Source organism: Narcine bancroftii, chromosome 1, assembly GCF_036971445.1.
Source record: "Narcine bancroftii isolate sNarBan1 chromosome 1, sNarBan1.hap1, whole genome shotgun sequence".
In the NCBI taxonomy this organism is placed as follows: domain Eukaryota; kingdom Metazoa; phylum Chordata; class Chondrichthyes; order Torpediniformes; family Narcinidae; genus Narcine; species Narcine bancroftii.
In genome coordinates this window covers 59802060-59829553 of record NC_091469.1, presented here as the reverse complement: position 1 = coordinate 59829553, position 27494 = coordinate 59802060, and the positions used below count along the sequence as shown (strand labels likewise).

The window sequence follows — 27494 nt, the reverse complement described above, 5'->3', positions numbered from 1 at the left end:
TCTCTTCTGTTTCTCCTTCTCAGAAGGGGGGTGTTCTCCCCATATTCCGGTGTCTTGCACCAGTCCTCTGCTTCCCCGGAGTCTGTAATCCCTCGTGACTGCTGCTGAACACAGGTGCTGGCATCTTCGGGAGCAGACCCCGATTTTCAATCAAACCTTTGGCAAGCCACTTAAAGCCTGTATGGAGCCAATGGCTGTCAGACTGAGTGGTTGGACCCTGCAGGAGAGCACTGTGCCACCTGTCCTTGCTCTCTGCAGGTTCACAACAGCAGCACATGGACACTCCAGCATTTCTGAGTACAGGGACTCCCTGGGTAACGAACAACATGTACTTACGAACCAACAAGCCAGCCAGAAGTAGAATACTGTCCCTCCGGTTCAAACGTGGTTGAGTCAGCATCATGAGAGACTATGCTCTACAATACTCTCACACAATGCTGCCGTCAACCAGCATTGCGAGAGAGTATTGTACCGCATATCGCAAGCACGAGAACAGATATGAAATTGAAAAGTATGGATTCAAACATCGCACCTGTACAGTACTGTATACTCTTATTTTGGCTAGTTTACAAGTGACTCGTGAACCAACAATTTTGTGACTCTTCACTTCCTCCTTGGGTTAAAGGCAGATAGAAATAAACAGATGCTTTCTTGCAGTTGATTCTACCCCCAAGTTTCATGTGGCAAAAATCCTAATGCACCAGTACTGTGTTTGTACTGTACCAAATCTTCCAGGGGATTTAAGGCCATTTATGATGAGAAAAAGAAAAGCTCTGTACAAATCTCCCTTGATGCCTACTTCAAGAAATTGACTCCAGTAGTAAACCACCCCTTCCCCCCACCCTCCCACTCTAGCAACTGAATCAAACCCTGACTCTCCAGCAGCAGGTCCATCCTTTCCGACACTAGTTATCTTTCCATCATCTTCTACATCATCCAAGTAAGTACTGTATTATTATGTTTAAAATATTGTAGTGTATTTGTAAGTGTTTCTTAAGTGTTTTACATGAATAGAAAGGTAAAATATATACTATATATATTGCTATATACTAAGATAAACTTTTGACTAACTGACGTTAAATAAGGATCATCTGTACTTGTTCTGAATGAAATACAAATTTGAGTTAAAGACAGACCGAGGTAACGGAACTCAGTTTTAAACTGCCTGTATTAAAAATATTAGTACATCCCCCTGATTCTTTTGTCCATCATTTTGAATGGATATTCCTTGGTCTATGAATCAACTGCAATTGCAAATTCTGTCTAACTTGTTTTAGTGGTTGAATCAACTCTTTCAATCCCAACCTCTCCAAAAACCTTTACCATTCCAGTAAATCCTTTGAGTTAGTTACTGAAATCTGTGGCTCAGAACAAAGACATCTGCAATTATAAAAAAGTGCTGAGAATTGAACAGTCCTGAATTTTAACCCAAAGACTACATGCACAAGTGATTTTCTTGGGTTAGAATAACTTAAATTCAATCTTGGTGTTTGTAGCGCCATCTTAAAGTACTTAAATCCGTTATCTCTGAATCCATGCAAACGTCCATGGATGTTATCTGATCCACTGTGTTGCTCAAGCTGTTCATTGTTTGTGAATTATTTTTCTTAGGGTGTTTCACATACTTCCTAAAATGAGGGTATCACAACTAAGCATAATACTGCAGTGTAGCCTGTGAAGTTATTGAAGGGATAGAGAAATAAACTTTAAGATAAAAGAAGGAAGACAAAAAAAATTGACCAAATAATTGGAGTTGAAATATAAAATTATTAATTGAATTGGTGACCATCTTTGTTATTTCTGCTGTGAAGGGTAGGTAGGTAACAGCTTGAACCTTTAGATCTCCCAAAAAAAAATTCTGAAGTGCCTTCTGATTACAACAGGATGGTAATAACAAATGGCTGGGAAAACTCCATGATTCTTATACAAACTTCAGTCTTTATTTAAAAAAATATTCTTCAAATTAAGATTGGGCAAGCCCAGAAATATTGCAAACAAATTATGTAGCCAGAAGAGCAATGCATACCTTTCCCAGAGTTTGGTATGAGAAAATGTTAAGTGCCCACTTATATTCGAGGTCAAATGCAGGACATTCTGAGATATTTGTCAGAAGAACTGACTCATTATTTCTTGTAATTGTTTGAATTCTCTCTCTCACAATTTACAACAGACAGCGTGAAAGGAACTTGTTGGTTGAACATTCAAAACAGTCGCTGTGAAGTAAATATCAACGGAGCCACGCTGAAATCTGAATGTTGTGCTACTCTTGGAGCTGCATGGGGCAGTCCTTGTGAGCGCTGTGTACCAGGTACTGAAAACAGTGGGTCAGATCAGAAACATTTACTTCATTGAAAACATGATGGCAATTGAATGGTGGAGGATTTTTAAATGAACAAAAGCAATTGCAAATTACTTTTTTCTGTTTTACCTCCACAATAAGGTGGCAATTGTATCCTTATTAATGACAGAAGGAGGAATTGGTCAATTAACCCGAATTGTTCCCTTTGATTTTTTTTTCACTTGCTTGAATACTTTCAGATGCTAATTAAAAAAGATCTGATACTGTACATCCATTTATTAGTGATCTTTTATCACATGTGATGATCACATTAACTATTTTATGAAATTCTTTTGCTAATTCAATTCAGTTAATTGATGCCACTAATACATTTTCCTTCATGATATTATGCACTATATTACGACCATAAGACTTCAGAGCAGAATTAGGCAATTAGCCCGTCAAGTCATTCAAATCATGGCTGATGTTTCCTTTCAACCCCATGCTCCTTTCTCCTCCTCATAACCTTTATCACCCTAACTAATCAAGAACATATCAACCTCTGCTTTAAATAGACCAAGTAACTTGGCCTCCATAGCTGTTTGCAGCAAAAAATTCCACAGATTTAACACCCTCCAGATCAGCCGATCTCAACAGGGACCACAGCACATTTATGGGTGTGGGAGGGGGGTGGGGGGAAAACACAAACTGAAATCATAAAATATTTTTTTGAGTAGTTGGCAGGAGAGAAGTAAGGAAGAAACAAACTAAACTTGACTGCTTCATAGGTGTTGACAGTCACTGCCATCAGCTGCTCTGCATCCTCTGCAATTGCTTTGCAGCCACCGTACTCGCAACAGTGCACTGCGCATGCGAGAGCTCCGTGAGGTCATGTTAGTTGAATCGAGGGCTAGCAGGGAGCAGATGCCACACTGTGGGCTCTTTCTCTCTCTCTCTTTCTCCATACCCTGTTTGTCATGTTTGGTTGTGTTCAGTAAAGTCCTTTATTTGGTTTACCTCGTCTGCTGACTTGACTTGTTATTAAGTAAGTACACAATAATGAACATGGTGTCAGAAGTGAGATCAAGAGCGTCTCAAGCCTGAGGCCTTCCAATCGTAAATCGGTCGCCGTGAGGAACCACAACTACATTTTGTGCAGTCGCCATAATGGCAGACGGATTTAAGTGGCCCAACCCACTTGTATTTGGTGGAAATGTGGCAGAAAACTGGCATATCTTTGAAAAGGAATATCCATAACAGCAGCACATAGTGACAAGCCTGCCCGTACTAGGGCATGCATTCTGTTACATTTGGCAGGCCTGGAAGGGAGAGGTCGTTTGTGCTTATGCAGGCGAAGTGCGTGACAGGAACCTTGTTACCAGCCCGGCTGAGTCGAGAGAGGGACCTAAATGTTTAAAGCATAAATTTAGAGAAATCTGACAATGGAAAGGCACAAATTCAGCATGAGAGACCAAAAGCTCGGCCAGTCGAATCACTCATATGTCAGCAATTTAAAAATCGGTGCGAGACCTGCAATTCCGGCACACTTTGCGATTAATTGATTAAAGGCGGAATGGTCTCTGGCATTTGCAACAATAATATATGAAAGGCGCTCTTGCCATACAGCGAGCTGGCACTAGCAAAGGCAACTGCAATCACTTCAGCAGGTGCTGCAGATTCAGGCAGAAGACCGCCGCTTGGACTAGACCCAGGAGGTCCATCGACTATTTAGAACCAGACCAGAGAGGAAGCGACCCCAATGATAAGTACTACATCGACAGACTCACCAAAAGGATGGCAGGCAACCCTGTAGAAACCTGGATCAACGGCAAGATGACTGAGATGAAAGTCGACACTGGGGCCAAATGCAATGTCATATCACTGAAGACATTCAACTGGCTAAGAAAGATGGAACGAGTCAAACCATGCATCAAGGCTACAAGCCTAGTGGCTTATGGAGGCAGCAGAATCCAGACCAACAGCACAGCGTGGCTGCAAGGATGGTTCCATTTGCTAACCATCTTTTGCTAACCTTCTCGTGGTCCACAAGGACTTCATGCTTCTGCTAGGCCTCAGTGCATGCATGGACATTGGGTTTGTCTCATTCAGCACAAAGGTCTATCAGATAAGCCCATCCGAGGAGTATTTCTCAGAGAATATATTTTCTGAGTATGGTGAACTCTTCAAAGACAACCTGGGGAGGCTGGCAGTGATGGACTCCATTTGGCTTGACCTGGAGGTAAGACCCATAGTTTGGCCAGCGCACCGTATTCCAGTAGCAATGAAGGATAGTCAAGGCCAAGCTAGACAGAATGTAGGACTTGGGCATCATCACTCCAGTCTTCAAACCAATGAAATAGGTGTCCTCCATGGTGGCCACCAAGTGAAAATGACGGACAAGAAATCCGAATTTGTATAAATCCATGAGACCTCAATTCGCCACTGACAAGGCCATATTACCCCATGCTCACTGTAGAGGAAGTTGTCACACTGGCCGGCGCAATGGTATTCTCAGTCCTGGATGCAAAGAACTCATTCTGGCAAGGCTCACTCGACTATCGCTCATTGCTACTGACCACGTTCAACACTGCATTTGGTCGGTACAGGTTCCTGAGGATGCCATTTGGCCAGTGTGGTATTCCAAAGGTTTGTAGAACAAATTTTCGCCAGCTACCCCTGTGCCATCATTGTTAACAACATACTAGTAGGTAGCAAAACACTAGAAGAGCATGATGCCAACCTAAGGAAGGTGCTCAACCGGGCACAGAAGATAAACCTGCAGCTCAACTCCTGTAAGTGCAGGTTCCAACTAAATCAAGTCTGCTATGTGGGACACATGTTCACCAGCAATGGCTGGATGTGGACCCCTCCAAAATGAAGGCCATCAGCGAAATGCTAGTGCCAGCCGATGTAGCTCCCTGCAACGGCTCCTGGGCATGGTGAATTACCTGGGCAAGTTAATCCCCAACTCCAGTGAACTGACGGCCCTGCTCAGACGTTGAATGGACCTGGTATGAACAACAAAATATCTTTGATGCCCTAAAGTAATACATCTTGCCCTCCATTTCTCACCGTCTATGATGTACATAGACCAGTGATGCTGATTCGTGATGCCTCACAGTATTGCTTTGGGCCAGCATGCCTGCAGGACGGACCAGTAGCGTACACTTCCAGGGCACTTAACAGACATGAAAACGAGGTATGTTCAGATCAAAAAAGAACAACTGGCAGTGGTTTTCGCCTGCTCGAAATTTAAAGATAATATCTATGGCAGGCCAGTCACCATAGAAACCAGTCACTTACCACTGGATGCAGACTCCACAAGGTAATGACCGTTCGGGTGTAGTGGCAATAAGCTGCCAGGAACCCAGGTCATACCTGGTTCATTCAAAGGGGAAAATATACAGGAGGAACAGATGGCACATCCTCCCAGTAAGAGAGCCACCCCCATCTCAAACCAACCCAGACAAATTGGCAATTTTGGATTTGAGCCCCAGATCGACATGAGCCCCCCTCCCTCACCAGTAACCACAGGAGAAGTGATGGACGATGTCCCTGAGACTATGAACAATAGAGATAATCAGGACAAGATGCCCCAAGCCTCCACATCAGCAGAAGGCTGTTACAAAGCATGCGCTGGATGTGTCTGTAAGCTGAGCCCAAAATACCGGGACTGAACTGGGTTGAATATATATATTGTTGCACTAGTGAAAGTTTTATATATATTTATATATATTTCTTTTTCTTTTTTTCTTTGGCTTGGCTTCGCGGACGAAGATTTATGGAGGGGTATGTCCACGTCTGCTGCAGGCTCGTTGGTGACTGACAAGTCCGATGCAGGATAGGCAGGCACAATTGCAGCGGTTGCAAGGGAAAATTGGTTGGTTGGGGTTGGGTTTTGGGTTTTTCCTCCTTTGTCTTTTGTCAGTGAGGTGGGCTCTGCGGTCTTCTTCAAAGGAGGCTGCTGCCCGCCGAACTGTGAGGCACCAAGATGCATGGTTGGAGGCGATATCAGCCCACTGGCAGTGGTCAATGTGGCAGGCACCAAGAGATTTCTTTAAGCAGACCTTGAACCTCTTCTTTAGTGCACCTCTGTCTCGGTGGCCAGTGGAGAGCTCGTCATAGAACATGATCTTGGGAAGGTGATGGTCCTCCATTCTGGAGACGTGTCCCACCCAGCGCAGTTGGGTCTTCAGCTGCATGGATTCGTTGCTTGCGGACTCTTCCAGCTCGAGTACTTTGATGTTGGTGATAAAGTCATTCCAATGAATGTTGAGGATGGAGCGGAGACAGCGCTGACGGAAGCATTCTAGGAGCCGTAGGTGATGCCGGTAAAGGACCCATGATTCGGAGCCGAACAGGAGCCTCGGTATGACAACAGCTCTGTACACGCTGATCTTTGTGTGTTTCTTCAGGTGGCTGTTTTTCCAGACTCTTTTGTGTACTCTTCCAAAGGCGCTATTTGCCTTGGCGAGTCTGTTGTCTATCTCTTTGTCGATCCTTGCATCAGATGAAATGGTGCAGCCGAGGTAGGTAAACTGGTTGACTGTTTTGAGTTCTGTGTGCCCAATGGAGATGTGGGGGGGCTGGTGGTCATGGTGGGAAGCTGGCTGATGGAGGACCTCAGTTTTCTTGAGGCTGACTTCCAGGCCAAACATTTTGGCAGTTTCCGCAAAACAGGGCGTCATGCGCTGGAGAGCTGGCTCTGAATGGCCAACTAAAGCAGCATCGTCTGCAAAGAGTAGTTCACGGACAAGTTGCTCTTGTGTCTTGGTGTGAGCTTGCAAGCGCCTCAGATTGAAGAGACTGCCATCCGTGCGGTACCGGATGTAAACACCGTCTTCATTGTTGAGGTCTTTCATGGATTGTTTCAGCATCATGCTGAAGAAGATAGTAAAGAGGGTTGGTGCGAGGACGCAGCCTTGCTTCACGCCGTTGTCAATGGAGAAGGGTTCGGAGAGCTCATTGCTGTATCTGACCCGACCTTGTTGGTTTTCGTGCAGTTGGATAACCATGTTGAGGAACCTGGGGGGGCATCCGAGGTGCTCTAGTATTTGCCAAAGCCCTTTCACTGTATCATGAGCGGGTAGCCCAAGAAAGGGGATGTAGACAGCCACTGCCATCACTTTGCATCCACAATTCTCACAACAGTGCACAGCACATGTGCGAGCACCGCAAGGGCGCGTTCGTTGAATCGAGTACTAGCAGGGAGCAGAAGCCATGCTGTGGCCTCTCCCTCTCTCTACCCTGTTTATCATGTTTGGTTGTGTTCAGTAAATTATTTTTGGTTTACCTCACCCCCAACTCAACTCATTATTAAGCACACAATAACAAAACAATAAGAAAGAAGGCCCATAAACTGAGAGAAGTTGTGGGGGGGAGGGGGGGGATAGCAAAACAAAGTTTGAGAATCACTGTTTTAGATGAAGCAATTTCATCTCATCTCTGTTCTAATGGAATATCCTTTCATTCTGAAGCTGTGCCCTGTAGCCCAAGACTCTCCCACCACTGTAAACATCTTCTCCACATGCGCGCACTCTCTCTCTCTCTCTCTCTTTCTTGTCCTTTCAATATTTGGTATGTTTTGATGAGATTTCCCCCCTCATCCTTTTAGTCAGTAAGTACAGACCCAGAGTCATCAAACATTCCTCATATGCTAAGCCTCTCGTCCTTCGGCTCATTCTTATCATCTCCTCTTGATCTTCTTCCAATGCCAGCACTTCCTTCCTTAGATATAGGACTCTCAATACTGCTTTCAATATTACATTGTGATCTGACCAATGCTTTATAATGCTTCAGCATTACATCTTTGCTTCTATATTTTAGTCCTCTCGAAACCTATGCTTACATTTGATTTGCCTACCTTACTACTGACACAACCTGCAAGATAACAATCGGGAAATCCTGAATGAGGACTCCTATGTTGGTATGGTTGAATCGTTTATTAGTTTTAGTGTATGTTCCTTTTCCTCTCACTAATTTCCTGAATTATATAATTGTTAAGGCATAGAAGGACTTACATAACTTTCTTCTAATCTCTATATAAGTTATATGCCTCCAAGTCATCACCATTGGTTGTGTAATAATGTTTTGTGGCTGGTAAGCCACTACGAGTGAAAGAAACACTCTGAGTTGAGCAGAGTTTCAGTTCAACTCATTTACTATTTCAAAATTGTGCGCTTAAGAGGCTTGTGTTTCCTAGAGACCCTTGCACCCTGTGGGGCAGAAGACATTAGCTTCCAGGCCAAGGCTCTGCCCCGCACTGAGAGTACCTCTGGATGATGCTGGCTGTGGACCCGCCTGCAACCGGTTCGCTTGCTGCGTGGGTGAGCAACCACCTGACAACCTTCTCCCCCCCCAACCCCCCCACCCCCAGAACTGGCAATAGGTGGCTGTCCATTTTATATTGCCAGCCTCATCTCCAAAAACCACAAATGGCCGTTCATTGTCCAAGTGTGCTGGTTTGAGAGATGGTCAATGGTAAAAGTCTCCTCCTGGCCACCAATGTCCAGAACACAGGTTGTCCCATTATGATGCACCACCTTGAAGGGTCCTTCATATGGATGCTGCAGGGGTGGTCTGTGTGGTTCTTGGCAAACAAAAACATATTCACTCCACTGCAGGTCATTGGGCATGAAGGAGGCACTGTTCCATGGTGGGACATTGGTAGCAGAGCCAGTGCCCAATTCTCTCCTGGAGTTGAGTTTCATCAGGACCTCCATCGGTGTGTTTTCTTGGCTGCGGGGTGTGGGCATAGATTAACCAGGCACTGTGACCAGAGATCCATATGCCAGCTTGGCCGATGATGCTGCTAGGTCTTCCGTGGATGCTGTGCAGATGCTCGGTAGCACCCAGAGGAGCTCGTCTACCCAGTTTATCCCCTGGAGATGTGCCATCTGAGCTAATTTTGTGCCTCTGGAAATGTTCCACCAGGCCATTTGATTGTGGATGGTAGGCAGTCATCTGGTAGAGCTGGGTTCCAAGAAGCTGCGTCAGTGCAGATCATAGAGTCGAGGTGAACTGCATCCACTTTCTGAAGTGATGTGGGCTGACAGCCCGAACCACACCATCCAGGTTATGATCCGTGTCGTGGTGCAGTCTTGTCGGTGATTGGGACAGCTTCTGTCCACCTTGTAAATCTGTCCACCATTGTAAATAGGTACCTTACTCCCCTTGAGACAGGCAGTGGACTGACGATGTCCACATGCAGATGCTTGAAACTCCTATGCGTTGGCTGGAAAAGTTGCAGTGGTGCCTTTACATGCCTCTGCATTTTGGAGGCCTGACAATGTGTGTATGTTCTGGCCCAGTGCCCGAGCTGTTTGCTTAGGCTGTGCCACATGAACTGATCCACGATCAACTGGACGTCGCCCGGATGGAAGGGTAGGCTAAAGCATGTAAGGTGTCGAAAACTCAGAGCCTCCAAATGGTTGGGGTGATGGACCAATGTTGCCCAGTGGACACATCACGAAGGAGGTTGCTACCTCTGGGCCCAATGGATACATCTTCAGGGTGGAGTCCAGTGACTGCAGTTCAGTATGTTGGTATTTCACTGTCCACCTGTTGCACCTCTGCTAACACTGCGTAGGCCACCCCAGGAGACAGAGCGTGCACCGACTGGATGGATGACTGTGACAGAGTGTCGACCACCATGTTGTTTTTCCCGGACATATGCTTGATTGCGGTGGTGAATTCAGATACATACGACAGGTAGCACTGCTGGCATGCTGACCATGAGTCGGACTCTTTGGCAAACGCGAAGGTGAGGGGCTTGTGATCTGTAAAGATCGTCAAATCCCTTCTTTCCAGGAAATACCTGAAGTGCTGGATAGCCAAGTACAGGGCAGCAGCTCTCTGTTGAACGCGCTACACTTAATCTCTGGGGGTCACAGGTGCTGCCTGAAGAAAGCAAGTGTTTTCCACTGGCCTTCCATTAGCTGTTCAAGTACAGCGCTGACTGCCACTTCGGAGGCATCCACAGTCAGGGCTGTGGGGATGTTTAACCAGGGGTGGACCAGGAGTGTGGCATCGGCTAGAGCATCCTTGGTTTGGTTGAAACCCACCTCCTCCATCCAGGCAATTTCTTTAGCTTTGCCAGACATCAAATCAAAAAGGGGACGCATGATCCGGGCTGCCAAAGAAATGAAACGGTGGTAAAAGTTAACCATCCCAATAATTTCCTGTAGGCCTTTAATTGCTTTGGGCTTGATGAACTATTACCAGCTGAGGAACAGCTCTGTGATGGTGTCCCAAGGAGTCGATGGCGGGTAGGCCAAACTGTCATTTGGTGAGGTCGATTGCCAGGCCATAGTCACTGAGGGGGCAATAGAGCAGGCACAAATCTGCCAGATGTTCCTGGTGGGAGTGACTGGCTACTAGGAGTTCATCTAGGTAGATGAACAGAAAGTCCAGATCCCACCCTACTGTGTCTGAGACATTGGAAGGTCTGCACTGCGTTTTATGGCCGAATGACATCCCAAGGATTTCGAACAAGCCGAACGAGTTAATGATGGCCATCTTTGGAATATCATCTGGGTGTACAGGGACTCAATGATACCCTTGATCCAGGTCAATTTTTGAAAATATCCGTGACCTGTGCCACAAAGTCCTGGCCATGCGGGACTGGATATTTATTGGCGATGATTGTGCAATTCAGCCTCCTGTAGTCATCACACAGTCTCCATCCTCCTGTGGATTTGGGCACCAGATGGAGTGGGGAAGCCCATGGGCTGTCCCAACGCCACACGATCCCCATCTCCTCCATTTTGTTAAACTCCTCTCTCGCAAATCAGAGCTTGTTTGGTGATAGCCTGCAGGCCCAGGCATGCAGGGGTGTCTCTGTCTGGGAATGTGGTGCATCACGCCCTTTTTAAGGCACTTCTGGCACCTGGCTTTTCTTGCTGGGCACTGGGACCTGCTGTGCTTGTCCCTCCCGCAGAAATAACATTTTGGGTTCGCACGGGGCAGTGTAGCAGCAGCCGACAGGCCGTCAGTATCTCGGGGGGTGGTAGGGTAAAAGGGCACTCTACTCACATCAGAACGAGGGATCCAGTCCCTAGAGAGCTCGGTGGACTTTAAGGCTGCATCCTCCATTGTGATTGCAATCCGGGCCACGTCCTCTAGTTTTTCTACCCCTTGCTCGAGCAAGCGCAGCCTCACTTCGTTCGATCGGAGCCCGGCCACATAGGCATCCCGGACGAGATCGTTTGTGATCTCGGCAGCAGTTTTGTCCACACAGTTACAGTCCTTGCCCAACGCCTTTAATACTTGTAAATATCCCCTGCTGGACTCGCCGGGCTGTTGCTTCCTCGAAGCAAGCACGAGCCGGGCATGAACTCTGTTCACCGGTTGATTATACAGTTCTTTCAGTACCTTTATGGCTGCGGTGTAAGTGGTCTCATCCTGGATGTTCTCGTAGACTCTCAAGGACACCATAGACAGCAATGCTGTTAGACGCTGGTTATCCTCCTCCACCTCAATGAATCTCAGGAAGTTTTCAAAGTTCAGCAGCCAGAAGTTAAAGGCTTTGAAGGCTGTAGCTGACTGTGGGTCGATATCAAGTTTTTCTGGCCGAGTTAAACGCTCCATCCCTTTCAAAAAAAATTCTTTTTGCTAATAAAATTGTAGAGCTCGTTGAAAGAATCAAAGACTTGTTGATCCAAACCAAGGCTTTTATTAGCAAAAGACAGGAGCTCTTCACAGGTGGCCGACCAGTCGGAAATGATCCGCCCTGGCTAGGGACACAACTCTTTAAGGCCCAGACAGTAGGCGTGGCTTAGCTCTCAGCCAATCACTGTAAGCACAGTCCAGATACTGTAACTGTATACACTATGTACATTGGTGATAGATGTTTACTATCACAGTCGGTGGGTCCAAAATGGGGGAAGCTTAATGGAGACAGTGTTAACCTTTGCGGAATCCATGGTGTTACGAGTCCAGAAAAACATCTGGGCTCGTCGGGGTCACCACTGTGGTGGTGTGAGCAGTGGAAGAAACACAGCCACCATGTTGAGGGTCGTTAACAACTGCTTTTATTCAAAAGCCCTTTAAGTTCAGCATGAGCTCAGTCACCTGGTGCATTGTGACATCATAATCGCTGCCCAGGGTGCACGCTGGAAGGGATGCTAGAGTCGGAGAGAAATCTCTGACGACACCATTTCCCCATGGCTGCTGCACCACGTGGCAATACAAGCGGGTCTGGTGCGCCATGAGGATGTGCGCCGCCACAGCCCATTCTTAATTGCCCTTAATGAAGATTTGGTGAACTGCCACCGTGAACCACCAAAGTGAGGGTAAACCTACAACATCACTAAGGGAAATTTTTCATGCTTTAGACTTAGCAACAGTGAAGGAAATCAATGTATTTCCAAGTCAAGCTTGGAAGAATCCCACAGGTGTTGGTGCTCCCTTGCACCAGTTGTTCTGTTCAGGTTGATGGTAGAGGTAACAGATTTGCAAGGTGCTAGCAGGGTAGACCAGGTGAGTAATTGTGGTATATAATGTGCATCAGTGGTTGAGAGAATGTATATTCAGGGTGGCGGATGGGGTAGCAGGTAAGTGGGTTGCTTTTGTCTGAAACATGTCCGGCTTCGTGAGAGTTTCACTCATCCACGCAATTCCATTTCAATCCTGATGTGCTTTGAAGATGCTGGAAAGGCCATAGGATGTCAGGTGGTGGGCTGTTTGCCAGTTTCTATTGCACTTTTAACCACAGTATTTCAGAGATTGGACTGATTGATATTCTGATTAATTGAGACTCCTTCCCAGATGTTGATGGTGGAGAACTCAGCAATGGCAGTGTTATTGAATGTCAAGGTTAAATCATTTGACTCTTTCCTGTGGGATATGGATATCACTTGGCATTCCAGTGGTATTAATGTTATGAATGTTACTTTCCATGCATCAACCATGTCTGAATCTTGTAGCATTTCACCATGGACTGTTTGGTAAGAAGCTATGGAATTATCAGCATACATTCCCACTTCATTAAGCCCCTTGAAATGTTTGAATCCTGCCCTGAACTTCCAACAGCTACAGCCATTTTCCTCTGCTTTGGGTATGACCCCAAACAATGGAGATGCTCTGATTCCCAATGACGTTAGTTTTGCCAGGGCAGACTTGGTCAGAACCTGTCTTATGCCATTCCAACTGGAATTCACCCAAATGAACCATTTCTAGACCAAGGCTGTGATGAAGTCTGGTGCTGAGTAGTCCTGTCAAAACCCAATTCAGGCATCAGTGAGCAGATTATGGATGAGTAAGAGCCACTTGATGGTCTTGTTGACAATAGCTTCCTTCACATTTCCAACTATTGAAGGTGGACTGATGGGGTGGTCGTTTGCTGGATTGCATGTGTCCTGCTCTGTACCTGGGCAGTTTTCCATATTGTCAACTTAATCATTATAAATGACATCTTCCCTTGAAAAAATGTGATTTCATGTGCCATTTGCTTTCTTATTAATCATAGAATATATTTTTTTAGCATTTTACTTATGGTAGAATGAAATTATTGATGAACAATTATTTCAACACAAAATCAGGGTTTTTTATATATTTAATTGCATTTGTATTTTTTTTATAACAGATACTGCTTGTCCAAAAGGATATGCAAGAGTTAAAGGTGTGGCCTGTGAAGGTGAGAAAATGTTAAACATTTCAGAAAATTTGAAACAGAAACACTTACTAAAACAATAAAGAATATACAAGGAAGAACTTTAATTTATACATCAGCTTTGATGCTGTCAACACATCATATATTCTGCCTTGCCAGTGAGGTATCTTTAAAAGGTATTTGCTCCTATCAGGTGGCAGTCTGTGTGGACGCAACAAGGTTCTAAAAAGCTCATGAAGAAATTAGGTAAATGACTAGAAAGCGTGTCACCTTTTCCTCTCTTGCATTAGAAGAGAAGCCATCAAATTCAGGCAGCTGTTGTTGCTCATTCTCTGAAGACCATTTAAAATTCAGGCTTGTGGGAACAATTATTTGTTGGGCAGTCATCTATTTTTAACAGGCTACTTATGTGGTTCAGTACATTAAAAATCATCTCTTATAAATCAAGAAAATATTCTGGAATGGACATCAGAAGCTGCAAATGTAGCCATTGTATTTAAATAACATCGTAAAAGCCTCATTGGTAATCTGTGTTAGAGATGCTGTGAGAGAAATTCTTGCCAGCTTTTGCTCAAAAGTTGCCATGGGATATTTAGGATATTTACTGTGTACTTCAGAGGGACATTAAGGTTTTATTTTAACATCACAAATGCAAGATGGCAGTGAAAATGTTGAATTTCCTATGTTCAGCTCTGAACTATCACTGTAGATTACCTTGCCATTGCTTAAATGCAAACTGAATGCAATGTGCAATGAAAATTCATAGACAAAATGGAATTAATAAAATCATTTTTGCCATCATCATATTTAAAGTAACCTTGAAGAAAACCAGAAATGGACTTTACTGCCAAATATTTCAGCCTATTCATTTTGAGGACCACCAGGTGACAAATTTCTGAATTGATTTTCAACCATTTTGGCAGAGACTTGGAAAAAAATAACTATGGTAACAGATGCAATCTTCCAGGCATTTGCTGAAAAGGTTATCTACAGCATAATTTATTGCAGAAGTAGAGGAAAGAAACTAAAACAGATAAATTTGGTCCTAACCACTTACCTCCAAACAAATATTTTCACACAATGGTGATCTGCTCTGTACTTTGAGTGGAATCATGTTAGTGTTGGTGGTGTGCACAAAGAACTGTTTAAATCTTCAGATTTCAGATACTTTTACAAATTTTACCATGTTGCAGAAACTTACATATTTAATATGATTTTTTTAATTGTGTGACATGAATAGAGAAGAAAGCTGATTAAACAGTTACAGCTTGCTGCATAGTCCCTCAGATACAAGCAAATAACAAGCAAACTGTCAAATCAATGAATGTTTGGAATAGCCATAGAACTAATATTATTTTTAATTTTACTATGTTTAAATTAATGTGTCACCAACTGAAATAAAGCTTTGGTTTTACTCAATAGAAACAGGATCATAAACCAAACTGTTTGAACTCAAACCAATTTTGGCTAAGACCCAACTCAGCTTTGAATAGAAATCAAAGCTGACATACTCTTGGTCTATTAGATTGCTGTCATACCCAAGGGAATATTTTATCCACCAAGCTTTTGAAAGAACAAGTCTTTTTTTAAACATTCCAAAGGGGTAGAAATTCATTTTTGATCTCACGTGCTCTACAAAATCTGCTACCATATCCACATTGAGCACAATGTCTGAAAATTGGTTCCACGGAATAATTGGAACAATATTTTTGGAACAAATGTACGAAACACAACAGTAATCAGAGGATGCATTTTGTGCATGGGATCATCAACAAGCTTTGATCACGAAAGTGTGTGTTTGCCTTCCCAAGATGTATTTGCATATTTGCTTTGACTGTTGGCTACTTTAAAAAAAAATGTGTATTAAGCCAAAAGGCAGAAGAATTAAAATTTTCTCTCTCTTTGGACAGATGTGAATGAATGCACAGTCTTTCCTGGCATTTGCCCAAATGGGAGGTGTGTGAATACTCCAGGGTCTTTCCAATGTGAGTGTCCTGAAGGATTGACCAGAGATCGTACAGGCCGAATTTGTGTGGGTAAGAAATTTCATGTCTTCCTTAAATATAATAAACTATGACATCAAAATATAATAATGATTTTAAAAATGTTGATTTCTAAATGCAAAAATTGTTAAGCAGAGTGCACTTTGTTCAAGCAGTTTGCATGATTCATTTCCTTTTGTTTTACTGTTATACTGTACTGTTCTAGTTCATAAAAATGTACAAAACACATAATCCCAGGAACTAAATGCTACATATTACATCTAAAATTTAGAATATAGATTTACATTCAGGACTAAATCATTCTAGACTGGTTTGCTACTTAATATGATCAGAGGTTTCATGTATTCTCACTCCTTAACTCACCTTTACAAAATTCAGAAATCACTCCCCAAAATTTGAGATGTGGTATAAAATTGACTCTCACAGAACTACTTTTAAAAAAAAAAGCAATTTTTTTTTTAAATTTGTGTTACTTAACACATGCACAGTTAATGTAGCTTTGAATTGCAGAAAATTGTATTATGGACCGTTTTCCAGGGATGCAACCCTCTCCAATAACACGGGGGTCATCCATATGATAGTTTTAAATGGGAACCTGGTGGCGGTAACAACCAAACAAGCATTGAAGAAATTAAAGATGCATTTTGAAAGTAAACTGGCACAAAATATAAAAGCAGACAGCAGAAGTTTTTATAATTATGTAAAGCAGAAAAGGGTGGCTAAAGTGACCTTTGGGGTCATTAATAATGTGTAATACCGAAATGGTTGAGGCTTTGAATGACTATTTGTGTCAGTCTTCACAGTGGAAGACATGTCTAAAGTGCCAAAGCATGATGTTAAGAGTGACTTGGAAGGTGATGCCTTCGATACATTCAGTATCAGTAAAGAGATGGTGATGAGCAGACCAGTAGATCTAAAGGTAGATAAGTACCCTGCTCCTGATGGAGTGCATCCAAGGGTACTAAAGAATAGGCAGAAGTTTTGTAAGTATGTTTGCAATTATTTACCAAAATTTTCTGCGGATTGGAAGACTACAAACGCCACTGTTTAAAAAAGATGCCAGCAAAAGCCAGGTAACTGTAGGCCAGAGTGAGCTTAACATCTGTTGTCAAGAAAATGGTTGAAGCTATCACTAAGTAAAAAATAGCAAGATTGCTGGATGAAAAATTGTTCTATCTGGCGGACGCAGCATGGGTTCAGGAAGAGCATGTTTTCACAGGAGTTATGTGAGGATCTGTGGAAATTGTGCAGAGAGATAGTGTTTAAATGAGTGGGCAAGGGCCTGCCTGATGGTGTACAATGTTGATAAATCTGATGTTATCCACTTTGAAAGAAAAACTAGATTATTATTTAAATGGTAAAAGTCTGAAGCATGCTGTTGTGCAGAGGGACTTACGAGTACTTGTGCATGAAACACAAAAGGTTAGTTTACAGGTGTAACAGGTAATCAAGAAGGCAATGAAGTGTTAGCTTTCATTGCTAGAGGGATTGTATTTAAGAGCAGAGAGGTTCTGCTGCAACTATACAAGGGTAGTGATGAGGCCAAGCCTTCAGTGTTGTGTGCAGTTCTGGTCTCCTACTTGAGAAATTACTATAGTATCTTTGAAGGTGGTGCAGAGGAGGTTCACCAGGTTCGTTCTGGAGATAGGGGTTAGCTGATTTTGAGTTGCTATCCTCTTTTAAAGAAACTTAACATTATGGAAAGGATACTAAAATAGAGGCAAAAAACTTACTTTATTTCAGCTGGTAAATAGGACTAGAACAAGGGGACAGAGCCTAAGGATTTGGGGGATTAGATTCACAAGGGAAATGAGGAGTGACTGCTTTTCCCAGAGAGAAGTGAAGCTGTGGAATTCTCTGCCCACGGACACAATGGAGGCTGCCTCATTAGATGTATTTGACACAGTCATAAATTTTTCCACAGTAGGGGAATTAAGGGTTATGGAGAAAAGGAGGGCAAGTGGAGCTGATCTCTCTCTCTCTCTCTCTCTCTCCTTCTCTCTTTCTCCTCCCCCCCCCCCCCCACCCCCCAACACACACACACACACACCAGCAATGGGATGCCACTGAGCCAATTGCCACCGGGAAAACAAGTCGCGAAACCATCTCCCCAACTCGATCTTCTACAATACTTTGCTGGGGTGTCTTCTTTTCTTTGGCTTGGCTTCGCGGACGAAGATTTATGGAGGGGGTAAAAAGTCCACGTCAGCTGCAGGCTCGTTTGTGGCTGACAAGTCCGATGCGGGACAGGCAGACACGATTGCAGCGGTTGCATGGGAAAATTGGTGGGTTGGGGTTGGGTGTTGGGTTTTTCCTCCTCTGCCTTTTGTCATTGAGGTAGGCTCTGCGGTCTTCTTCAAAGGAGGTTGCTGCCCGCCAAACTGTGAGGCGCCAAGATGCACGGTTTGAGGCGATATCAGCCCACTGGCGGTGGTCAATGTGGCAGGCACCAAGAGATTTCTTTAGGCAGTCCTTGTACCTTTTCTTTGGTGCACCTCTGTCACGGTGGCCAGTGGAGAGCTCGCCATATAACACGATCTTGGGAAGGCGATGGTCCTCCATTCTGGAGACGTGACCCATCCAGCGCAGCTGGATCTTCAGCAGCGTGGACTCGATGCTGTCGACCTCTGCCATCTCGAGTACTTCGACGTTAGGGATGTAAGCGCTCCAATGGATGTTGAGGATGGAGCGGAGACAACGCTGGTGGAAGCGTTCTAGGAGCCGTAGGTGGTGCCGGTAGAGGACCCATGATTCGGAGCCGAACAGGAGTGTGGGTATGACAACGGCTCTGTATACGCTTATCTTTGTGAGGTTTTTCAGTTGGTTGTTTTTCCAGACTCTTTTGTGTAGTCTTCCAAAGGCGCTATTTGCCTTGGCGAGTCTGTTGTCTATCTCATTGTCGATCCTTTCATCTGATGAAATGGTGCAGCCGAGATAGGTAAACTGGTTGACCGTTTTGAGTTTTGTGTGCCCGATGGAGATGTGGGGGGGCTGGTAATCATGGTGGGGAGCTGGCTGATGGAGGACCTCAGTTTTCTTCAGGCTGACTTCCAGGCCAAACATTTTGGCAGTTTCCGCAAAGCAGGACATCAAGCGCTGAAGAGCTGGCTCTGAATGGGCAACTAAAGCGGCATCATCTGCAAAGAGTAGTTCACGGACAAGTTTCTCTTGTGTCTTGGTGTGAGCTTGCAGGCGCCTCAGATTGAAGAGACTGCCATCCGTGCGGTACCGGATGTAAACAGCGTCTTCATTGTTGGGGTCTTTCATGGCTTGGTTCAGCATCATGCTGAAGAAGATTGAAAAGAGGGTTGGTGCCAGAACACAGCCTTGCTTCACGCCATTGTTAATGGAGAAGGGTTCAGAGAGCTCATTGCTGTATCTGACCCGACCTTGTTGGTTTTTGTGCAGTTGGATAATCATGTTGAGGAACTTTGGGGGACATCCGATGCGCTCTAGTATTTGCCAAAGCCCTTTCCTGCTCACGGTGTCGAAGGCTTTGGTGAGGTCAACAAAGGTGATGTAGAGTCCTTTGTTTTGTTCTCTGCATTTTTCTTGGAGCTGTCTGAGGGCAAAGACCATGTCAGTAGTTCCTCTGTTTGCGCGAAAGCCGCATTGTGATTCTGGGAGAATATTCTCGGCGACACTAGGTATTATTCTATTTAGTAGAATCCTAGCGAAGATTTTGCCTGCAATGGAGAGCAACGTGATTGCCCTGTAGTTACTAAATGGCAGAGCAGGCTTGATGTGCCTGATGGCCTCCCGGGTATGTTCTACTTTAAAGGACAGCAGCTGATATTGTCAACAGATAGTTAATTTTTAGACAGAAGTGGTAAATGAAAAATTACAAAATTAACAGGTAGATTCACATAGAAATGAACTGGGAATTTGACATGCAGCAATTTCTGCCAGTTAACAAGTTTCCTGGAATGATTTTTTAAAAATTCTATTGGAGGACGTGGACTTTCACTGCGACATTATTTTTTTATGTGATCCAAAGAGTTTTCGGATGACAGGTTCCCAAAACCCCAGTGTAGCACAAGAATTATCGAGCCAAGTACATCCACAAGAACAAGAAGTTTATTTAAACTGCAAAAAAAATCCCAAAATGAATGTTTTGGAAATTTGGAAATAGAAATCCTACTCTGGTCATGCAGTATGTTCTAATTCTGCACATATGCTATTTGTGTGTAGTTTTTTTTTTCATTTTATAATTCATCTTTAAAATTAATCTCCATTGAAATCTATTTCTTGGACACTATGCATGGTCATTCTTTGACTTGCATACATGGCAGAAAGCAAATCTGTACAAGAAAATACAGTCATATCTATCACAATTTTGTTTCAAGTGCAGCAGGACATCATAATATTATGGGCTTTTCATAATAAAATAATAAAATGTGGAATATATTTTGCAGATATCCGCCTTGAGCAATGTTACTTGAAGTGGGATGAAGACGAATGTACTGATCCAGTTGGTGGAAAATTCCGAATGGATGCCTGCTGTTGTTCGATTGGATCTGCCTGGGGTTTGGACTGTGATGAATGCCCCAAGCCAGGAACTAAGGAATATGAGACTCTTTGTCCAAGAGGCCCAGGGTTTGCCAACAGAGGTGACATTCTAACAGGAAGACCATTTTACAAAGGTATGACAAAATTCTCTGTTCCTCCCAACAAAAGTAACATCTGGATACAAAACATAATCAATTTTAAAATGTAAATACAAGTAATGATAAGTGCCTTTTCATAAAGTTCAGTAGTAGGACCTTTTGTTCAATTTATTATGCCAAAATAGTGTACTACGATATGACAGAAATGCTTATTGTTCTCCATACCATTAAACTTCTCCGAGTCTAATTATTACCCAGGATCTTCTGCCATTGACTACAACTTGGTGCTTTCCATTCTTTTTCTTCTGCCATTGACTACAACTTGGTGCTTTCCATTCTTTTTCTTCTGCCATTGACTACAACTTGGTGCTTTCCATTCTTTTTCTTCTGCCATTGACTACAACTTTGTGCTTTCCATTCTTTTTCTTCTGCCATTGACTACAACTTGGTGCTTTCCATTCTTTTTTCTTCTGCCATTGACTACAACTTGGTGCTTTCCATTCTTTTTCTTCTGCCATTGACTACATCTTGGTGCTTTCCATTCTTTTTCTTCTGCCATTGACTACAACTTGGTGCTTTCCATTCTTTTTCTTCTGCCATTGACTACAACTTGGTGCTTTCCATTCTTTTTCTTTTGTTCTTCAGATGTCAATGAATGTAAAGCATTCCACAACCTCTGCTTTAATGGAAAATGCAGGAACACCATTGGCAGTTTTCGGTGTAAATGTGATAGTGGATTTGCTCTGGATATGGAGGGAAGGAACTGTACAGGTAAGATAACATGAACCGAATGACTAGTGTCAACAGCATGAACAAAACAAATAGGGTTAAGTAAGACAAACTGAACAAAAGCATAAACAAGACAGCATCAATATTTGAAGTATCAATTGGGCCAACAACATAGACAGGATCATTAGGTGATAAAAACAACATAAACAAGGGATACTGATAATTTGACTAGCTCTTCAACAGGATAATCTGTACAAATGAATCCAGAAGTACATTAAGAATCAACTGCTTCAGCATTATGAACATGATAAATAATAGGCCTAAGCCTCGCAGCACAATGCACAAGAGTAGGGCAATATTGCAATATAACCTTCAGACACAAACATGATGTAAATGGTGGAAAATGGCAAAAATGAAAAGGGCAGAACTTCAGCAGACACAATGCTTTGGTGGCATTAGAACAATCGCACAATATTATTTATTTAAAATATAATTAAGAACACAATTGAAACATCCATTATCCTTGATTTACCTTGTTATAATTTCAGGTAATTTGGAACATGAAACTATACAGCACAACACGGGGTCTTCAGGCATGATGTACTTCACATCAATGTAATTCTTCCCTCCCTCAGCTCCCAAAACACTCTATTTTCTTGCATCCATGTACCTGACCATGTTTTTTAAATGTTCCTGTTGTAAGTCTCTCTCACCACCTCCAGCAATCCAATCCAAGAACCCACTACTCTATATGTTTAAAAAAAACCTACCTCTTATTGTCTCTCCTCAACGTTCCTCCATTCATCTTAAATCGGCAACTTCTGGCCATGAGGAAAAAAAGATGCTGGCCATCTACCCTATTATGCTTGTCGTAATCTTATTCTATTATTATTAAGTTGCCTCTCATCTTCAAAGAGAAAAACCCAAGCTCAATCAGCCTTTCTCCATAAGATATGTTCTCAAATCCAGACAGCAATGCTGTTTCAATCGGAATCCATTCTTGAGTGTCTCATACAAGAGTTTTCAAAATAAAGTTGACTGCATCCTGCCTTTCTCATTCCAAATTTAATGCCATTTCAAATGGTTTCATTGTCCTTTGATATTTTTAGCTGCCAATCATGTCTCCTGTTGTAATTTGCTTTTCTCTCATAGGCATGAAGGTACTTTGTTTAACCAAAAATATATGGAGATTGTAGAGCAATGAAACAAATACTGCATTTTTTAAAATTCTTTTGTAATTCCTGAAAACCTTTTTTTTCCCCCTCTGCAATAAGACATTGATGAATGTCGCATCTCTCCTGACCTCTGTGGAAATGGAACTTGTGTCAATACTCCTGGCAGCTTTGAGTGTGAGTGCTTTGAAGGCTTTGAGAGTGGATTTATGATGATGAAGAACTGTATGGGTAAGTATATTCATGGTTTACTTGACCAATTTCATCCTCTGAAAATGGCCAATAATGTGGATAATATTATTGTCAATGTTACACACAGTTGCACCATTTCTACAAACCAACAAATGTAAATAAGTAATGAGAGTGCAGACTAAACAAATATTATAATTTAAGGGGGCTATAAATGGATGTCACATATATATCCTTGCACAAACGGGGATAAATCAAACAGGTAGTCACGCCAATCATTTCACACAGCTTCACGAACAGGCTTGAAGATTTACTTAGATAGGTACAGAGTGTGAAAGAGGGTAATTCAGTTGCATAAATGGAGAAGTAGCTGCTGAGGATTGCTTTTTCTTTCCTATTAATTGCCGAATGTTGTTCTTTAGTCAGCCAGTTGTTCAGGATACATCATAGAATGAACTGTTTATAGCGATGGGTTAACATAAATCAACTAAATCAATGCCAATTTTGACATGGTCCTGAATATCGGTTCAAGCTTTAATTTTTTTTAGGGAGACAAGGACCTTTGTTTACATCTAGTATGATGGAGGTTTGAAACTTGCTGCCTGAAGGAATGTTCAAGGCAACGAAAAAAAAAACCCTCACCATATTTGGAAGGTACTTGGGTGTGTATCGGAGGAGCTGCAACTGCAAACCAAAGTAGAAACTATTTTAGTTGATTGCAATAGTTTTCTGTGAAGACTATTGTTAAATAACATTGATGTTTCTTTTTAATGTATTATTTCATTTTTTTAAGCTTCATTTTGGTAGATTAAAGTAAGAATAAATTTTAGGAATTGAGGTGCTTCTGAAGTTACTACATTTTTTGATTAACTTGCTTTGGCATCTCAGCCAAATATCCTTATGTTCCCTTTTCCTTCCCCATCCAGACATTGATGAATGTGAGAGAAACCCCCTGCTGTGTCGAGGTGGTACTTGTATTAACACAGAAGGCAGCTACAGGTGCATGTGCCCTCCAGGGCACAAGCTTACTCCAGATGGCAGTGCCTGTATTGGTAAGAGAATATGTAGCTATTTACAAAAATTATTTGACTGCTCACGGTCAGTGTTTTATTTTCAATTTGTGGTGCCTTACTTCTGTTTTTCAGATGTCAATGAGTGTTCCCTCAGTGATAACCTCTGCAGAAATGGAAAGTGTGTAAATATGATTGGAACCTATCAGTGTGCTTGCAATCCTGGATACCAAGCTACCCCTGACAGGCAAGGCTGTGTTGGTAAGATTCATTTAGGTGTATTGAACATATACTTTGGCTAAGGAAGCATTTTGCCACCTAATATATAGGCAACAGCTTTTTAATGTTGTGTCTTATAACTTTAAAAATGCTGAACATATTTCTAAAGTTGTGATTTTTCACCAGTCCTGACATTGGTTTAGTTTGACAAATTCAGCTCCACCTTCTCAATTTCTGCTTCAGAAAATCTTTGGAGTCAAATCATGTCCCTCTACCTTTCATAAGAAATCAATCCATTTGTTTGTGGTTTTACCATTCAACTGGTGCCACATTCAAATTGATCTATTGAAATTTTGAAATAAATCCATTTTTTTGCTCTCCCTTCAGTGTTTTGTTCACTGAACACAACCTCTCTGAGATTTCTGGCCCTGCCCACTATCTGTTCCTTTCCAACATGCAAGTGGGACTATGCGAGTTCTCAAACGGGTTGCACTCATTCTTCCATAAGTCATGGACAACACTTCAGTACAGCTTCTTTTCCTTCATTTCACTGTTCTATGAACTTGTCTCAGGAAAGAAAATGGCACATTGACAAGGGGAGAACTTGCCTCTCCAAGGTGTCTAGCTGGATCTTCTGGTTTTTAAGTATGTTGCTGCTTTCCTATCAATACTCTGCTTTTTCTTTGCATTGGGAGATGCCTTTACAATTTGGTAACACCAGGTACCCCTTTGTGCACACTCAATAGTCCAGGTTCTGGATTGTAGTTACATGGATTCTTGGCTGGATAGCCTGCTCTGTCAAACATTTGCCACAAGGAGGAACATTCCCTTTGTCCATTATCTCGAATATAAACTATTCATGCAAGAATAAATTAAAAGTATTTCACAGAATTTTCTCGCTAGATTCTTTATTTGGCAATTGTTGAATGGAAAACTTGCTGTTTCTTTATTAATGCTTCTCCTTCCAATGATCATGATGGGCAGGTCACAGTTTATCATGCTCTCCACCCACAATTGTAGGGCACGATATAAATAGCACAACAGCTAAGGATGGTTTCTCCCATTCTGCCTTGAACTGTTGGTTTGCTGCTGGTTAAAGCATAAAAAAATCCAGAATAGTTCTAGAAAATTCAACCCTAACTTTTCAATTTCAAAGTTATAAAGCATTCTGGGACTTAACCCTTTGTACAATTTACTTTAATGTAATGAAATTGATATGCGGGGGGCATTCAGAGCATCTAATTCTGTGTATATTATTACAAAAACCTTAACAAACTGTTTTTTAATGACTCGCTTCATACTCCAGATATTGACGAATGCACCATCATGAATGGAGGCTGCGACACACATTGTACAAATTCAGAAGGCAGCTATGAATGCAGTTGCATTGAAGGTTATGCTCTGATGCCAGATAAAAGAACTTGTGCAGGTAAGCTGAGAGGATAGTTAATTCTTGTCACGCATGATCAGATGTTATAGGAGGTTTAAGTAATTCACAGAGAGGAGCCATATTTAGTGGCTTGGATTTTATTCCTCTGAGGCAGATCATGCTTAGTCTCACCCAAGATTAATTTAGGGAAATTAATCTTAGTTGGAAATATAAAATTACATGATTAAATTGAATTATTAAAATATCAAAATACAGCATATATGAAATAAATAAAAACTGCTAAAAGATATACAAGTAATTATCAATATCAAATTATGCTTATTTTTAATTTAAAGATGGACTTGCACTGTTTGTTTCCTCTGTTCCAAGCTTTCACTGTAATCAGTGGGCATGCTCCATATGGGCCGGGTGGACAGTGCAGGATTGGCCACCTAGCGCAAATCTTGACAAGCTTCTGCAGAGCGCAGCCAGGGAATGTCCAGTGGATCCCAGCCAGTAGGTTTATGACTTGAATACTTGCGTGGGAGTCCTGAAATTTACCAGCATTTAACACAGTAAAGTTCTGGCACTTTATTGCAGCCTTTCTGATATTGTGCAACAAATTTGAGGCCCAGCATTTCTGTTGTTAATCTTTAAGTGTCTGAATCAGCACTAAAATAGATTAAGCTTACTACTCTTCTCCATTTCTTTTTTCCATCTTTGAAAATTGGATCTTCAAGACCACGGTTTAAATAGAGATAGTCGTTATTTGGCAAATTTACACTTCTTGTCTTGCTTGCTTCATTAGACATTGATGAATGTGAGGATAATCCTGATATCTGTGATGGTGGACAATGCACCAACATCCCTGGGGAATACCACTGCCTGTGTTTTGATGGATTCATGGCTTCTATGGACATGAGGACATGCATTGGTAAATATGAAGATAACAACCTATTTCGTTCAAAAATTGGTAAAAATTTTATGTTAATAAACAAATTTAGCTCATTGCACATGGACGACATTTTTGCAGTAACATTACTGCTGATAGTAACATGAGAATGTATCATTTCAGATGTGAACGAATGTGATTTGAACTCTAACATCTGTCTCTATGGCGACTGTGAGAATACCAAAGGTTCTTTCATCTGCCATTGCCAGCTGGGATACTTTGTGAAGAAAGGAACAACCGGATGTTCAGGTAGGGCAAACTAATTGGAGCAAGATGTGTCTTCTTATAACTCTCCCAACTTATTGTTAAGCCTTTAAATATATACAGTATAAAATATCAAACATTTTTACTGGAGGTAATCTTATGAATACTCTCATTTTAAGAACTTTTCTCCAAGTCATGAATCGAGCACATGCTCAACATCATACGCATGCATGGAGAAAGGTTCTGCCATGCCCCCCGTGTACTTTTTTTAAAAATTGCCAAAGTGTGTATTTTTGCCAGATAGTGTTGCAATAAATAAAAGTCTCAAATTATAAAGTTTATTGTTGAATCCGAAGAAAGTAGATCAAATTTGACTTCAGATTGGGAAGATCTCATCACAGATATTCTCTATCTGTCATTCCTCAGAGTACTGTAGCAAAATGTACCAGACCATAAATCAACAAATGGTTGACATGAATGTGGTCCTGGTACCCAACAAAGATATTTTGACCTCACTGAAATTAATTTGCCATCCAGACATTTTAAGGAGAACGTTTCAAACTTCCAGAGATTTTTTTTTTGTATGTGATAAAGAGCTTTAATGATTTCATTTCCAAACTTGCTTGCTCTGATTTTACACCCTATTATCCTCTGCAATTACTCTCACCTACAACATGATCCCACCACCAGACACATCTTCCCCTCTCTGCCTTCCACAGGGACTGCTCCCTCTGTGACTCCCCTCATCCACTCATCCCTTCCCACTAATCGCCCCCCTGGTACCTACCCCTATGACCACAGGAAGTGCAATACCTGCGCCCATATGTCCTCCCTCACCACCATTTGAGGCCCAAAACAATCCTTCCAAGTGAAGCAGCACTTCACTTGTGTACGTCTAGGATTCATCTACTGCATCTGGTGCTCCCATTGTGGCCTTTTCTACATCGGAGAGACTGGACGCAGACTGGGACATTGTTTCACTGAGCATCTTCGCTTTGTTTGCACCAATAACAGGGATCTCTCACGAGCCAACCATTTCAATTCTGTTTTCTGAGACACTGCAATTCTTTGAGCTCCAAACATTCACTTAGTAAGGAAGAGGGGCCTGTCATGTACTGGAAAAGATGAATCAGAATTTATTGTCATTAACA

At 42.4% G+C, this 27494-nt stretch overlaps 1 protein-coding gene across 1 annotated transcript in view; it reads left to right on the top strand.

Annotated features, from left to right (window-relative positions):
* The window catches only part of fbn2a (fibrillin 2a), a 353303-nt gene that overhangs the window by 222566 nt on the left and 103243 nt on the right, over positions 1-27494 (top strand). The window contains exons 22-32 of the mRNA XM_069927980.1: positions 2171-2308; positions 13863-13913; positions 15800-15925; positions 20308-20535; positions 21145-21270; positions 22503-22631; positions 23516-23641; positions 23735-23860; positions 25125-25247; positions 25996-26121; positions 26263-26388. Of these exons, the coding sequence (XP_069784081.1) occupies positions 2171-2308; positions 13863-13913; positions 15800-15925; positions 20308-20535; positions 21145-21270; positions 22503-22631; positions 23516-23641; positions 23735-23860; positions 25125-25247; positions 25996-26121; positions 26263-26388 (1425 nt within the window). The remainder of the gene's footprint in view (positions 1-2170; positions 2309-13862; positions 13914-15799; positions 15926-20307; positions 20536-21144; positions 21271-22502; positions 22632-23515; positions 23642-23734; positions 23861-25124; positions 25248-25995; positions 26122-26262; positions 26389-27494) is intronic.